At 53.7% G+C, this 9519-nt stretch overlaps 6 protein-coding genes across 6 annotated transcripts in view; 4 read left to right on the forward strand and 2 right to left on the reverse strand.

Annotated features, from left to right (window-relative positions):
* Window positions 1-965: 965 nt before the first annotated feature.
* BO66DRAFT_333514 (uncharacterized protein) lies at window positions 966-1184 on the forward strand (the record flags this gene model as incomplete). Its single annotated transcript, XM_025644169.1, has 1 exon — window positions 966-1184. A coding segment is annotated over one exon (219 nt), but the record flags the coding sequence as incomplete, so codon positions are not given.
* A 168-nt stretch (window positions 1185-1352) lies between these two features.
* On the forward strand, window positions 1353-1892 carry BO66DRAFT_358584 (ankyrin repeat domain-containing protein; the record flags this gene model as incomplete). The annotated part of the gene is made up of 1 exon (XM_025644942.1): window positions 1353-1892. A coding segment is annotated over exon 1 (483 nt), but the record flags the coding sequence as incomplete, so codon positions are not given.
* A 155-nt stretch (window positions 1893-2047) lies between these two features.
* BO66DRAFT_395279 (ankyrin repeat domain-containing protein) lies at window positions 2048-3371 on the forward strand. Its single transcript, XM_025648183.1, has one exon. It carries the CDS (start codon window positions 2163-2165, stop codon window positions 3105-3107), a length of 945 nt encoding a protein of 314 aa, XP_025499402.1. The 5' UTR covers window positions 2048-2162; the 3' UTR covers window positions 3108-3371.
* A 919-nt stretch (window positions 3372-4290) lies between these two features.
* Window positions 4291-5399, forward strand: BO66DRAFT_383067 (NAD(P)-binding protein; the record flags this gene model as incomplete). The annotated part of the gene is made up of 2 exons (XM_025646036.1): window positions 4291-4491; window positions 4572-5399. 2 exons carry the CDS (start codon window positions 4291-4293, stop codon window positions 5397-5399), a joined length of 1029 nt encoding a protein of 342 aa, XP_025499403.1.
* A 679-nt stretch (window positions 5400-6078) lies between these two features.
* On the reverse strand, window positions 6079-8571 carry BO66DRAFT_395280 (ankyrin). The gene has a single exon (XM_025648184.1). The coding sequence runs from the start codon at window positions 8507-8509 to the stop codon at window positions 6362-6364; it is 2148 nt and encodes a 715-aa protein (XP_025499404.1). The 5' UTR covers window positions 8510-8571; the 3' UTR covers window positions 6079-6361.
* A 433-nt stretch (window positions 8572-9004) lies between these two features.
* Window positions 9005-9519, reverse strand: part of BO66DRAFT_206238 (uncharacterized protein) — a 1196-nt gene continuing 681 nt past the window's right edge. Inside the window, exon 2 of the mRNA XM_025642561.1 lies at window positions 9005-9249. Within this exon, the coding sequence (XP_025499405.1) occupies window positions 9163-9249 (87 nt within the window). The 3' untranslated portion in view covers window positions 9005-9162. The remainder of the gene's footprint in view (window positions 9250-9519) is intronic.

Raw genomic sequence — 9519 nt, forward strand, 5'->3', positions numbered from 1 at the left:
CGGCCCGCACTGGCTACCGCGAGCAACCCGACTTTTTCCTACGGCGTGTGCGGAGATACTGATCCCCTGAACTCCACGATCAACGCAGCGGCATCACGACTGACGTCGGTCTCGATGAATCCGTCGTCCAGCTCGCCCACGGCAAGTCTCTCGGGATCCCATGCGGCAGTTCCTTCATCACACGAGGCATCAGTAGTAAGTTCTATCTCTTTTGGGCTTGAAGCATTAGTGGTCATTGCTAATCTGATCCGATCCTAACTTCTAGACACCTGGTGCTACTATCGATGCTGAACATCTCAGAAAGCATAAGCGCTATGCCGGCAGTCACCACCGACATGGGCATGCAAGGTAGATATTTGGGGGGGAGGTTACAGGTCCGTTATGGAGAATTGACTCGTCCGAAGCACGGGGTCTAGTCACGTTGACCAAGTCAGGAAAGCACAAAAAGTCAGCTACTCGAGTCAGATGAAGCTGGGATATTGGTCTTGACAATGGCATGGAAAATTCTTTCTTGTATGTGCTGTACATAAGTGTTGGCCGTGTGTTTTAAAATGCTACTGTAGCGAGAATTCCTGTTCACCAAGGGGAGAATACATCCCACTGCTTAAGACCTAGCAAGCAGTAGATCCCCTTGAGCAAACCATTTATTCTCCAAATACATGTTTCAATCCTATCTGGAGACTAGTGTGTTTTCTCCTATGAGCTTTACAAGTATTCTAACCCTAACTCCTCCGTCCTGCCCTCAATCAAACCTCGGCAGGGATGAACAAGCAAGATGTTGGTTAGTCAGCAAGACCAAGCAACCAACCACGCAACCAACCACATAATTTACTTGAGTATTTCGAGGTTAACTGGAAGTATTTATTCTACCCCACCCTGCTCCATCTCGAGCACTTCTAACACCAAAAGCGTGCTCTTCAACCTCGGCTTCACTGGGCCATCAAGATCGAATGCAACAACATTCAATGGCTTCAATCTTACCTCTTGAGCTTGTTGAGCAAATTGTGAGCTGGTTGAAATATGAAAGTGACATCAATGCCCTCGCTCGCACCCAGAGGTTTTTCTACCAGACTGTAAACCCCATGCTGTACCGACACAACGTGCGCCTTGGGAATAGCTCGGCTTTAGGTTGGGGAATCAAGCACGGACTGTTTGCGACCGTGCGACAATCTGTCGAGGCCGGCGCCACTCCCGAAGAGTGCGACCCTGGGGTCGATTGGCGACCCATGGCGCTGGCGGTGATTCAGGGCCACGAGGACATTGTCCGGTACCTGTATAAACAAGGTCGAGTCAATATTCGTCGCACATGGGGCTGGCGAAATCCTCGTCATGAGTCGTATGGCAAAGATCCCGGCAGTCTGCTGCTGCTGGCCGCCGAGTCCGGCCATGAAAGCCTCGTTCGTTTCTTCATGGATCACCTCCCGCGGCCGTACCATGTCGACAGTCCGGCCTCGTCGGAGGGAGAAACGCCGCTGATGAGGGCTGCGAAAGGGGGCCATCTGGCCATAGTGCGCCTGCTGGTTGATGCGGGAGCGAATCTCGAGGCTCAGAATCGCAGTCAAATGACCCCACTCATGTTAGTCGCGGCGAACGGGCATCGGGATGTTCTACAGTTCTTGATGCAACGGGGCGCTGATCCCACTGTGACGCAATCAAACGGCTGTTCCGCTCTGTGCTGGGCAGCGGGTGGTGGGCACGTCGAGAGCGTCCGGTCCCTGCTTGGGGAGGATGTGATCACACGGTTGAGTTGCCATGAGTCGGGGCCGTCGGTGCGGCATCACGCGGCAATCTGCCCCCTTGAATGGAGCGGATGGTACAAGCACGATGAGGTAGTCGCTCTGCTTCTAAAGAAATGGGACTACGTAGCGAGGACGACTCACCCAGCAGACAAGGGTGCACTCCTCTGCGTGGCTGCGGGGCATGGGTATACGGCCCTGGTTCGGGACCTGCTTGAAAAGCATGGGTACGACCCCAATACTCGATTAAATATGGTTCGATCGCGGTTGGATGGACTGCCGACGGCTCTTTGCTGGGCTGCCGCCCAAGGCCGCGTAGAGGTGGTGGAGGTGCTCCTCGCGCATGATGCTGAGATACTGCCGGCTCAGGGATGGACACCTCGGCGGAAGCCTTTCGTCCAGGCTATTCTTCACGGTTCGGAGTACATGGTCTCTTTATTCCTGCGCGCCGGGGCAGATCCTAATGACCGGGATCTAGGTTCTGACTTTGACCGCACGGTGGCTCCGGCATTGAAGCATGCCATTCCATTCGAGGGTATCTTTCGCCGCCTGCTTGCCGCCGGAGCTGACCCTACCGCCGTCGACAGTATAAACATCTCAGTTATCGGCCATGCCCTAAGATCCGGCCGGACGGCAGTCGTCCAAATGCTCATTGATGAGGGTCTGGATCTCTCGCTCTACTTAACTCACTCCAACCTGTTGCACGAAGCCGTGCGCGGGGGACGTGCAGTCCTCGAGCTTCTCCTCGCCGCCGGGAAATGGGATAGCTTACTCTTGCCCACCAATTTAGACTTATCCTCCCGCGAAAAGGCCCTTGGAATAGCCGCCGAGGCCGGTGAGATCCAGACCTTGCGGTGGCTGTTAGATCGGGGGTTTCTTCCAGTCCGAGGGCCCCAGTTGCCGCCGCCCACCGTCCATCTGCTGGGTCTGGCGTCGTGCACGAACGCGGCGGATGCGGACGCCGCAACCATCCTCGATCTTCTCCTCCAGGCTGGTCTGGATATCAACGAGATCATCTCCCGCGAGACGGCGCTGACGCTTCTAGCTGATCGTTGCTACTCGCGCGGAGAGCCCCAGCACGGTCGCTTACGCATGCGCATGCTGCTTGAGCGCGGTGCCAACTTGTTGCCGCCGCAAAGCCTCCCGCAAGCCACGCGCTACCACACCGTCTCGCGGTTCGATCTCAACCTGATCGGCCGGCACCCCGACCTAGATGAGATGGTCTTTCAGGAGCTGGAGACGCGGCGCGAGCCGTGGCCGGTGGTCGAACGTCTGTTCCGGTGGGCGAAGACTTGCGCGCGCGAGCGTCGAAATCCGGATTTCCTCCGGACAATCGAGCAGTACTCGTGGCGAGTGCGGTATCCTGTTTGAATGTGCTTCCATCGCTAGACCTCGTCATCATGTTAGAAAACCTTCCCGTACGGGATATCGCGATTGGGACAAACAAGCTGCAGGATGCATTCTGACGAGGCTCCTAGGGTTAATGACACTATTGCATAGTTGATAGGAAGTGGTGCGTGTTAACTCGCGTTCTGAGATCTGTTGCTATGTGTGCGGCTTCGCGACCTAGCCTAGACTTCGTCTCACAGTGGCAGTCAGCGAGATAGGGAGTTCTGTAAATACGCTAGCAGGTATTGTATATATCTGTCCGTCGTACCCAATATGTAGATAGATGTTAAACTATTATGGTACAATATAAGTATTATTTAGATAGGATCTAGCAATATTTGCCTGATATTAGACGTGTATATATACTAGAGTGGCTTAACCTGACTGTTATACCTTAACCTTAACCTGACCATAACCTAGCGGTTAGGCTGAGATATCAAAGAGTTTTAACTGTACAGTTAAGATTAGATTGAAATATAACTTCTGATTACTCCATATACGGAATTCTTGGAGAAGATATCTTTAATTTTGATAAAACTAGCTTTATAATAGACCAATTTATAATAGCTAAGGTAGTTACTTGATTAAGCTGTCTAGAAAGACCTTTTCTTATATAACTAAATAACCACAAATGGATAACTTCAATCGAGTGTATTAACACCGCCGGCTGGGCGTTGAAGCTGTACTTAATTCTTGAAAAAATAAACTATATAGCAAGCTGGTATAAAGCCTTAATTCCAGGTAATTAGAGAATTAATTCATCTCAGAATAGCTAGACAAGCAATAAAATCAGCTTACATTAGCTTGAGTATAACTTTATTCTATTAATAATTAAATAATAAATTAGCAAATGGACTTTGTTAATTCTTAATAGCTATAAGTTATATCTAATATATCACTAACTCATCACACCACACCCAGCCAAGCAACCGGAGGTAAGTCTACGCAACCGACTCAGACAGATTGCATGCGTGTCTTTCTGCTTAGCGCTTAGAAATCGTCTCGCCTGACTTACAAATCCATCTGAAGCTCGAGCTCCCCAAAATGGGGGAGCTATCACCTAGCCCTAGCTGGCTTTCCCCAGTCTCTTCCTCCACATCGGACCAAACACTCTTGATCCAGGAATTCAACCCCTAGCCACATACAGTGTAGAAAGTACTCAGCGATGGCACCTTTTACCGGCCTACGGGCCGCATTAACCCAGATTTACCCCCCAAAGCCCGTTTTCACCGGAGCCGATGTCCCCGCCGGCTCGTTGCAGGGCCGGGTGTATATCGTGACCGGTGGCAATGCGGGGATCGGTCTGGAGCTGGTCAAGATCCTCTATGCCGGTGGCGCTACGATCTACATAGCCTCTCGTTCGAAGGTAAGCGCGCGCAAAGCTATCCCGTTGCATACCGTCCAGAACAGACTCTGATTGTCTCTCCCTTCAACTGCCGTGCACAGGCCAAAGTCGAGGCCGCCATTCAAGCCATCACAAGCCCGTCATCCAACACCCCAACCACCAGCGGCAAGCTCAAGTTCCTGCATCTGGACCTCAACGATCTAAAGACCGTGACAGCCGCGGCCGCCAGCTTCGCGGAGCAGGAGTCCAAGCTGGATGTGCTGTGGAACAACGCCGGCACGGGCGCCAACACGGTCCCTCTCGGCGAACGCACCTTGCAGGACTTCGAGCTGTTCATCGGCCGCCACTGCATCGCGACCCTGCTCTTCACCCAATTGCTCCTCCCGCAACTCCGCGCCGCCGCTGCGGCCGCCTCCCCCGACAAGGGCCAAACGCGCGTGATCTGGACGTCGAGTGCGCTGGCGGAGGTGGGCTCGCCGCCCAACGGCATCGACTGGGCGGTCATCGACCAGGGGACCAACAAGCTAGCGCAGAACTACGGGGTGTCGAAAGCGGGCACCTGGTTCCTCAGCCGGGAGTTCGCGCGCCGGTACAAGAAGGATGGGATTGTCAGTGTATGCTTGAACCCGGGCTACCTGAAGACGGCGTCGTTCAACGGGACCCCGGCCCTCGTCATGTTCATCATCAACCGGATCATGCTCTCGGAGCCCATCTACGGGGCGTATACGGAGCTGTTTGCGGGGCTGTCGCCCGAGGTCACGCTCGAGAACAGCGGGGCGTATATCATCCCCTGGGGACGCGTTCGACCGGACTCGGCCACGGGGCGGCAGGATCTGATCAAGGCGGGTGCCTCCACGGAGGAAGAGGGATTGGGGTATGGAGCGAAGCTTTGGGAGTGGTGCGAGAAGCAGTGGGCTCCGTATGTCTGAGGACGGGGGCGAGGGAGGGAGGGAGCTACTCCGTAGGCGTGCTGGCCAGTTGAACGCGGAGTTACCAAGTTTATAATATTCATCCAACCTTCTACTATTGATGAAGAAAGAACAAAAACAGGTATCCCACCACGTCAATCCATAAGTGACATAGTTCTATTTCCGACTGGTAACTCATCAACCTAGAGTCGAATGGACTCGACTCTGATAAGATCCTGCATCTCCCCTTCATCAAGGTTGCAAATGACATCCAGGGCATCCTCCTTAAGGACCCCGAGGACTGTCACATTACCGTTGGAGCCATCAACGATGTCATCCTCCACATCACCGCCGATGTGATATCGCGCCCACACTGCATCGCCATACCTCCCATCGCGGATGGCATCCCAGAACCGCAGATAAGCCGCGGGCTCGTGTTTCTTCTTTCCTGTTTCCTCTTCTTCTCATGACTCGATGGTTTACGTCTTTAGCACCGAGTTGGTAGGAATATCGTTATATTGCCTCTTTCTAATCTATAAACGGGACAAATGTAAGTAGCCCATTTGTGTATAGGTAAACTGGCTTACTGTTATTCCTATTTACTTACCCTATTAGGGTACCACCACTGTCATAAGGACAGCACGTAAATCATCTGTGTATACTCTGGAATACTTCTAAATTACTTATGCAATATACATCTGGGAATTCTAGTTGGTTTTAGATTATACCATATTGCCTCGATTACATCTCGCAAATTGACCTCTGGGCCAATTTGGTCACCTCTTTGGATGTTCGGGTTCTGGATTATGTCAATAATAACTGAAACGTCATTGCCATGACAACTGTGTGCCACAGTTCCACGGGGGAGGCATTTCTTTCCATCGTGATGGTGAGTCATTCATTCAGTTATCCATATCCTGGGTACCTTTCTCACTGTTACCACCAATGCGAGGCAGAGCCTCCAGCACATACAGGAAGCGAGTTCAAACAGGGTACCGCAATCGCCACGAGTGCTGTGTGATGACCCGGACATGCTTCCAATTCTGGCGCTCGCGCGCACGATGGTCCGCCCACCTGAACAGATGTTTTACCACCGACCACGGCTCACGGCGTGCCTCCAACTCCTGAAAGATCATGACGTCAAGCTCAGGGTGCTGACCGATGAGGCGGATGTTAAATCCCGAGAGGGTGTCGTAGCGCGTGGCCTGCGGGAGGCTTTGGGGCGGCAACAGAGTGGCACCGCGCTCGAGCAGCATGCGCGAGCGCACGCGAAAGCGTTCCGACTCTCCAAACAGGTTATAATGCCGGGCCACACTCTGCAGCGCGGTTTTGTAGGCGATCGTCTCATCGATGTCTAGACCGGCCTGCAGAAGGAGATCCAGAGTGGCCGCGGCGTCCTCATCGGCCGCCTTTGTGAGTGCCGCAAGGCTCAGGAGATGGACCTTGGGCGGCGGCGACTGGGCACCTCGGACTGGCAAAAACCCTCGATCCAGCAGCCACTGCAGAGCCTCGACCTGCGCGGTCTCCGCGGCAATCCCGAGAGCTTTCTCGCAGATGGAAGGGTCCAGATGGCCGGGCGAGAGCAAGGAATCCCATTTGCCGGTATTGAGGAGAAGCTCGAGGACCGCGCGGCCGCCGCGGACGGCTTCGTGCAACAGGTTGGAGCGAGTCAAGTGGAGCGAGAGATCCAGGTCCTCATCGATAAGCATCTGGACGACGACCGTCCGGCCGGATCTTAGGACATGGGCAATGACCGAGTACTTCATGCTGTCAACAGCGGTAGGGTCAGCCCCGGCGACAAGCAGGCGGCGGAAGATGCTCTCGAATGGGATGGCATGCTTCAGCGCCGGAGCTACAAGGTGATCCAAGTTGTGACTTCGATCCTGGTCGTTGGGGTTTACCCCGGCGCGCAGAAAGAGAGAGACCATGGCATCTGAACCGTGGACAATGGCCTGGATGAAAGGATTCCGGTACTCCCGCGTCTGCGCCGGCAAAACCTCAGCATCATGCGCGAGGAGTACCTCGACCACCTCGACGCGAGCTCGGGCGGCAGCCCAGCAAAGAGCCGTCGGTAGTTCATCCCACCGCGTTCGAATCAGACTCAATCGAGCATTGGGATCGTACTCATGGTTCTCAAGCAGGTCCCGAATTAGGGCCGTATATCCAAGGCCCGCAGCCACGCATAAGAGTACACCCTTATCGGATGGGTGACTCGTCCTCGCTGCATAGTCCCATTTCTTTAGAAGCAGGGCGACTACCTCGTCGTGCCTTAACCATCCGCTCCACCCGAGGGGACAGATGGCCGCGTGATGCCGCGCCGACGGCCCCAAAGTGTGGCAAGTCAACCGTGTAATCACATCCTCCTCGAGCAGGCAGCGAACGCTCTCGACGTGCCCCCTCCCCGCTGCCCAACACAGGGCAGAGCAGCCGTTCGGTTGGGTCACGGTGGGGTCAGCGCCCTGTTGCATCAAGAACTGTAGAACCTGCAGATGACCGTGCGCCGCGGCTAACATGAGCGGGGTCATTTGACTGCGATTCTGGACCTCGAGATTCGCTCCCGCCTCGACTAGCAGGTGTACGATGGCTAGATGCCCCCCTTTGGCAGCCGCCATCAACGGCGTTCCTTCACCCGGATCCGCTGGATGATCGACATGGTACGGCCGCGGGAGGTGATTCACGAAGAAGCGAACGAGGCTCTCATGACCATTCTGGGCGGCCAGCAGCAGCAGACTGCCGGGATATTTGCCATATCTCTCATGACAAGGATTCATCCATCCCCACGTGCGACGAATATTGACCCTACAGTGTTCATACAAGTACCACACAATGTCCTCGTGGCCTTCGACCACCGCCAGCGCCATCGGTCGCCATTCAATCTCGGCATCGCCGCACTTTTCTGCCGAGGCGCCGGCCTCAAAAGCTCGTTGCACGGTCGCCAAAATTCCATGTTGGACCCCCCAGCCTAACGCCGAGCCTTTCCCATGGCGCACATTGTGTCGGTACAGCATCGGGTTCCCAAAATGGTAGAAAGCCCTATGGGTACGAGCGAGAGCATTTATGTCACTCTCATATTCAAGCCAGCTCACAATCTGCTCAAAAATCTCAAGAGGTAAGACTGAACTTGAAGTCATCAGAATTGTTGTTGAATCAAATTTCGAAGGGTTCGAATGGCCCGGTGGAGCTGAGCTTGAAGAGCACGCCACGCCTTTGGTGCTAGAGACGCTCGGGATGGAAGCGGGACGGGATTAATTCAATAGGTCTCCGTACTACCTTAGTTTTAACATTGAAATACCGAAAGAAACTACGTGGTTGGTTGGTCGGTCGGTCGCTTGCTGACTAAAGAACATTGTGCTTGTTCATCCCTGCCAAGGTTTGATTGAGGGCAGGTAGGAGTTAGGGTTAGAATACTTAGAAAGCTCATAGGAGAAAACACACGAGTCCCCAATGTGTACTGAATTACGGAGTACATATTTGGAGAATCACTGCCCTACTCAAGGGAATTTACTGCTTGCTGGAGCTTAAGCAATGTGACGTATTCTCCCCTTGATGAGCAGGATTTCTCACCACAGTAACATTTTACAACACACGGCCAACACTTATGTACAGCACATACATGAAAGAATTCTCCATGCCATTGCTAAGACCAATATCCCAGCTCCATCTGACTAGAGTCGCTGTTTTTTCTTTTTGGTGCTTTCCTGGCTTGGCAACGTGACTAGACCCCGTGCTTCGGACGAGTCGATTCTCCATGATGGACCTGCAACCTCCCCCTCCCCCCAAATATCTACCTTGCATGCCCATGTCGGTGGTGACTGCCGGCATAGCGCTTATGCTTTCTGAGATGTTCAGCATCGATAGTCGCACCAGGTGTCTAGAAGTTAGGATCGGATCGGATCAGATTAGCAATGACTACTAATGCTTCAAGCCCAAAAGAGATAGAACTTACTACTGATGCCTCGTGTGATGAAGGAACTGCCGCATGGGATCCCGAAAGACTTGCCATGGGCGAGCTGGACGACGGATTTATCGAGACCGACGTTAGTTGGGATGCCGCTGCGTTGATCGTGGAGTTCAGGGGATCAGTATCTCCGCACACGCCGTAGGAAAAAGTCGGGTTGCTCGCGGTAGCCAGTGCGGGCCG

This window comes from Aspergillus aculeatinus (assembly GCF_003184765.1).
Source record: "Aspergillus aculeatinus CBS 121060 unplaced genomic scaffold BO66scaffold_61, whole genome shotgun sequence".
Taxonomy (NCBI): domain Eukaryota; kingdom Fungi; phylum Ascomycota; class Eurotiomycetes; order Eurotiales; family Aspergillaceae; genus Aspergillus; species Aspergillus aculeatinus.

Coding starts and splice junctions, on each gene's coding strand:
- BO66DRAFT_395280 (XM_025648184.1), bottom strand. CDS start 8,509: ATGACTTCAAGTTCAGTCTTACCTCTTGAGATTTTTGAGCAGATTGTG.
- BO66DRAFT_395279 (XM_025648183.1), top strand. CDS start 2,163: ATGGTCTCTTTATTCCTGCGCGCCGGGGCAGATCCTAATGACCGGGAT.